This window comes from Odocoileus virginianus, chromosome 20 (genome assembly GCF_023699985.2).
Source record: "Odocoileus virginianus isolate 20LAN1187 ecotype Illinois chromosome 20, Ovbor_1.2, whole genome shotgun sequence".
Lineage (NCBI taxonomy): Eukaryota > Metazoa > Chordata > Mammalia > Artiodactyla > Cervidae > Odocoileus > Odocoileus virginianus.
The window spans coordinates 11044558-11050340 of record NC_069693.1 but is presented as its reverse complement, the minus strand read 5'-3'; the positions used below and the strand labels follow the sequence as shown (position 1 = coordinate 11050340).

The window sequence follows — 5783 nt, the reverse complement described above, 5'->3', positions numbered from 1 at the left end:
CCCTCCCCCCGCCCTCAACTCCCCAGGGGCTAGGTCACTCTGGACCTTGCTACTTCCTGTTCCTGGCTGCCGCAGTTCAGAGGCTATGGAACTCTGGAAGAAGCTGAGGCAGGCTGGACTGGTGCCGCCAGGGCTGGGCCCACCCCCGCGGGCCCTGAGGGGAGTCCCCCCAGCGGAGAAGGTGGGTCAGACCCTCGCGTCCCCAGGGGCTGGCCCTGGAGGTGCCAGGGAGAGTCTGCTGTGGATCTGGGAGGAGCTGGTGAGTGAGGGGCTCAGAGGAATCAGAGATGAGGGAGTGGGGAGTGGATAAATGAATGGGGATGAATGAAAATAAAAGGTGCCAGAGACTGAAAGACAGAAAGTGAGAGACAGGAATAGAGAAACAGAGGCAGAGACACATACACACAGAGTGAGACGGAGACAGAGACACAGAAAGACACTAAGAGTGGCAGACAGTAGTAGAGACAGAGAGACCCAGAGACAGAGAGACAAGAGGTGGAAAGCAGAGCCTGAGAGCCAAAGACAGGCTCATGTTAAATCTGAAAGACAGAGATGGAGAAAGTCAAAGGCAGGGGCAGAGAAATAGAGACAGACAGAAAGACAGGATCTAGAAAGACAGAGAGGGAGGCAGCCAAGTAGAGACAGAGAGATGGAGACAGATAACAAGAGAGGGAGACCTAATAAGAGAGACGGAGACTAAGATCAGGACACAGAGAGAGAACAAGAGAGGCGGAGAAAGCGAGGGAGAGTGAAATGCAGAGACCACGACCGTGGGAGACAGGACAGAAGCAGGCTGACAGAGTCCAGGGACACGGTGAGGGTCCCACCCGTATGCTGTGGGCCAGGACTGTTAAAGAAAAAGATGACACCTGTTAAAGATGGCAAGGCTGTAGATATAAAGACCCGCTGTGATGGGATTTTGTAGTAGAGGAGAGAGATTGGGCTGAACCTTGAATATAGCATGGGCAATTGGGAATTGAAAGCCAAGGAGCAGAGTCAGGGGATAGAACATTCCTAAGAGGCTGGGGTGTCCCTGGAGGTCTAGTAGTTAAGCTTCAGAGAGGTTCCAATGCAGGGGATTTGGGTTCGATCCCTGCTGGGATAACTAAGGTCCCACATGCCAAGTGGCACAGCCAAAAGGGGGGAAAAAAGGAAAATTCCTAAGAGGCAACCTCAGGGGTGAGGGGGGAGTCTGGCTAAACTGATCTAGCAGGATTCTTGCTGAAGGCAGGCCAGGGTGATCAGCCATCACCTGGGGGATGGGGGAGGGGGGAGGACGAGGCATCTGATTAGATATGGAAGAGAGTGTTGTTAGCCTCTTGGTCGAGTCCAACTCTTTACGACCCCATGAACTGTAGCCCGCCAGGCTCCACTGTCTATGGAATTCTCCAGGCAAGAATACTGGAGTGGGTTGCCTTTCCCTTCTCCAGGGAATCTTCCCAACCCAGAAATTGAACCAGGGTCTACTGCATTGCAAGCAGATTCTTTACCATCTGAGCCACCAGGGAAGCCCAAAACATACAAAGAGGGCGATTCTTGCTAAAACTGGATTTTACTGATACAAGGAAGTACTGATGGACCCCGGAAAATGTTCAGGATCCTGACTAAAGTTTGGTTAGGCAAAGAATCTGTGTTGGCACTTGAGCTGGGAGCTGCTCCCACTCAGGTTTCTAGGCAGAGGCACACTAACCCTTTGCCGTCTGGAGTGGCACGCCCATGACTGCCCCTTCCCACCCCAGGGGAACCTCCGCCAAGTGGATGTCCAGCTGCTGGGCCAGCTGTGCAGCCTGGGACTGGAGATGGGGGCACTGCGGGAGGAACTGGTGGCCTTCCTGGAAGAGGAGGCAGAGGAGAACACCGCGGAAGAGGAGGAGGAGGACAGAGAGCTGAAAGGGAAACTGGAGGGGGCCTCCAGTCCAGTCCCCGGCCACCACCGCCCCCCTGACTTTGAGATGACTATCTGAGGTCCTGCCAGTGTGCTTCCAATGGACACGTGAATGATACGCAAATTTATGTAAGAAGGCAGGGGAAGGGAGGGATTTGCAGGTTAAATTGACCTGCAGATGTCCGATTTGGTACTGTCATTTGCTCCTTGAGCAAGTGTTTTCTCTGAAAGTGTCTGAGAGGAGATTGAGGGGTGGGTCCCTGAATGGTGGGTGTGTTTCTAGATGCTGTGGGAGGTTTGCAGAGAAACTCTTGGTGTCTTTGCAAATATGATGTACAGATGGCTGTTAAGCACTTGGAAAGTGGCTAGCTCTGAGGTCTGCTGTAAGTGCTGAATCTCCAAGCTGGATTTGATAAAAAGAATATTCAGTATTTCAATAATTGTAAAAATTAATTATATTTTGAAATGATAATATTTGGGGTATGTTGGGATAAATAAAAATATGACTAAAGCTAATTTCACCTGTTTATTTGTAAATTTCTTTTACTGTGATAAAACACAGAACATAAGAGTTACCCTTTTAACCATCTTTAAAGGGTCGGACACAACTTAGTGACTAAACCACCACCAAAGGGGAGGTCAGAGTGCCTTTCTCCTATCTGTTGTTTTTGTGTTTGTATTTTTTTTAATAATATTTATTTATTTATTTTTGGCTGTGCTGGGTCTTCCTTACTGCGTGGGCTTTTCTCTAGTTGCAGCGAGCAGGGGCTACTGTCTAGCTGCAGTGTACAGGCTTCTCTTCTTTGGAGCACTTCAAGCATGCTTCAGTAGTTTCAGTAGTGTGGGCTCAGGAGTTGGCAGTTCCTGGGCTCTAGAATGCAGGCTGAATAGTTGTGGTGAACAGGCTGAGTGATCCGCAAGCATGTGGGATCCTCCCAGATCAGGGATCAAACCTCTGTCTCCTGCCTTGGCAGGCAGATTCTTTACCACTGAGCCACCAGGGAAGCCCTGTGTGTGTATTTTTAAATTAAATTTAATTTGTTTATTATTTGTGGCTGTGCTGGGTCTTTGTTGCTGCACGGGCTTTTCTCTAGTTGCAGAGAGCAGGGCTACTCTCTAGTTGCGGTGCATGGACTTATTGCGGTGGCTTTTCTTGATGCAGAGCACCGGCTCTAGGGCACACGGGCTTCAGTAGTTGCGGCTCCTGGGCTCTAGAGCACAGGCTGAATAGCTGTGGTGCACGGGCTTTGCTGGTCCAAGGCATGTGGGATCTTCCCAGACCAGGGATCCGAACCTGTGTCTCCAGCATTGGCAGGTGGATTCTTCACCCCTGAGCCACCAGGGAAGCCCTCATTTTAACCATATTTTAAAATTTACAGTTCAGTAGTGTGAAATACATTCATGTTGTGGTGTGAATGTGTTTTCATCTTGCAAAACTGAAAAGGTATCTGTTAAACAACAACTCCTCATCTGCCGGCTCCCAGCCCCTGGCAACCACCCTTCTGCCTTGTCATTATGAATTTGCCTACTCTATGAACCTCATGTAAATGGGATCACACAGTATTTGTATTTTCCTGACTGGTTTGTTCATCTATGTTGCAACATGTATCAGAATTTCCTTTCTCTCTGAGGCTGAATAATATTTCGTTCTATGAACAACCACATTTTGTTTGTCAATGGGCACTTGGGTCATTTCTAGCTTTTGGCTATGGTGAACAGCATCTCTGTGAACAAGGGTGTACCAAGTCTTAGTTGTGGCCTGTGAGGTTTAGTTCCCTGACCAGGGATCAAACCTGGGCCCCCTGCATTGGGAGCACAGAACCTCAGTCACTGGACCATGAGGGAAGTCTTTTTTTAAAAATTTGGGTATATACTCAGAAGTGAGATTGCTGGACTGTGGGTGATTCTGTTTAATTGTTTGAGAAGTGCTGTGCTATTGGCTCTACCATTTGCCATCCCCACGACCACAACCACGATCCCCATCCCCATGACCAGTGCACAGTGGCTACAACTTTCTACCTCCGTACCAACACTTGCTGTTGTTGTTTTTTTTAATATTTTATTATTCTTATTGTTATTTTATCATTTTTATTTTTTGGCTGTGCCCCGAGGCTTGTGGTACCTTACTTCCCAACCAGGGATCAAACCTATGCCCCCTGCGTTGGAAGTTCGGAGTCTTAGCCACTGGACCACCAGAGAAGTCCTTTGCCAACACCTGTTATTTTCTTGTTTTTTTTTTTTTTCATGATAGCCATCCTAATGGGTGTGAGGTGGTACCTCGTTGTGGTTTTACTTTGCACTTCCCTAATGATTGGGCGGCTCCCCTGGTAGCTCAGTCAGTTAAGAATCTGCCAGCAATGCCGGAGACCTAGGTTCGATCCCAGGAAGAGCCCCTGGAGGTAGGGCATGGCAACCCACTCCAGGATTCTTGCCTGCAGGATCCCCATGGACAGAGGAGGCTGACGCGAGGCAGTCCCTAATGATTAGTGATGTTGAGCATCTTTTCTTGTGCTAATTCACTCATTTTTTATTTACATTTAAAAATATGGCTGCTAGAAAACTTAAAATTACGTAAGTGGCTCCCACTGTATTTGCCTTGCGCCGCACTATTTCAGATATTTGAAAATGGAATGTGGGTGTGAGCAGATGAGCCGCGAGGCTTCATCCGTGTTCCCTGACGCGATGCAAATGCGTCACAGCGCCACCTGCAGGAGATGGGCAGGTATCTGCAGATAGCCGAAGAGAAGCAGAGCTGCTTCTGTTAACTCCTGCCTAAGTCTGCATTCTTAGAAGAGACGCCCAGGGAGACAGCTCTCCGATGGGGGCGATTTGGGAAGGAAAGCTTACTATTCAAGAACAGCAAGGGGACTTCCCTGGAGGTCCAGTGGTTAAGAATCCGCCTTGCAACGCAGGGCACTCAAGTTCGATCCTTGGTCGGGAAAGTAAGATACCACATGCCAAGGAGCACCTAAACCCAGGCGCTGCAACTACGGGGCCTGCGTGCCACAACTAGAGAGTCTGTGCGCAGCAATGAAAGATCCTGAATGATGCAATGAAGACTCAACACAACATTAAAAAAAAAAAAAGAACAGCATGTCCAGTCGCCCCTGATATCTGGATGGGAGTTGCTATGGGCCATGTCCTGGGTCATAGAGGTGACATCTATGGGGGAGTCACCTTCATCAAACACTCAGGGAGTTTGGGTGGGTGTGGGCAGCACCCCCTCCTCTGGTATGGTCTTCAGTGCCACCCTTACTGAACTACATCCAGCAATGACCAAGTAAGCACCAAGTTTGCCCTTCCAAGTGCTCAGCCCAGTAAGGGGGGCACCCCTTAATACATAGAAATAGCAAAAAAATAAAAATTAAAAAAATTAAAAAAGAAATAGCCAAGATGAACAGGGCTGGAATGGGGGGAGGCACAGACAGAGGGGTCAGGGCCAGGATGGGGAAGCACAGACTCTCACATCTGCCGACATCTCATTTCTCTGGGAATATCCTCACTCCCAACTAGAAAGATAGTAATTCTCCTTGCTTTTTCACTTGATGCCAGGCCCTGTATGCCTACTGTTATACTGTACTACTGTACTTTTTCAAGGCTCTATACTGTAAGATTAGAAATGTTTTCTTCATTTTTTGTGTTTGTTTGCCATTTGTTAGTTGTGTGGAAAGTATTATAGACCTATTACAGTCCAGTGCTATCTAGCCAATTGTGTTAGTTGGGTACCTGGGCTAAATTTCTTGGACTTATGAACAAATTAGACATATGAATATGCTCTTGGAGTGGGACTTGTTTGCATGTAGGGAACTTACTGTACTGAAATTGAATCAGTTATTTATTTATTATTATTTTTTGCTGCACTGCATGGCTTGCAGGATCTTAATTTCCTCAGCAGGGA

The 5783-nt window shown here is 48.1% G+C and overlaps 1 protein-coding gene across 1 annotated transcript; it reads left to right on the top strand.

The window, feature by feature from the left end:
* Positions 1-83: 83 nt before the first annotated feature.
* Positions 84-2401, top strand: ERICH4 (glutamate rich 4). Its single transcript, XM_020900338.2, has 2 exons — positions 84-259; positions 1740-2401. The coding sequence occupies exons 1-2, from the start codon at positions 86-88 to the stop codon at positions 1962-1964; spliced, it is 399 nt and encodes a 132-aa protein (XP_020755997.2). The 5' UTR covers positions 84-85; the 3' UTR covers positions 1965-2401.
* Positions 2402-5783: the final 3382 nt, after the last annotated feature.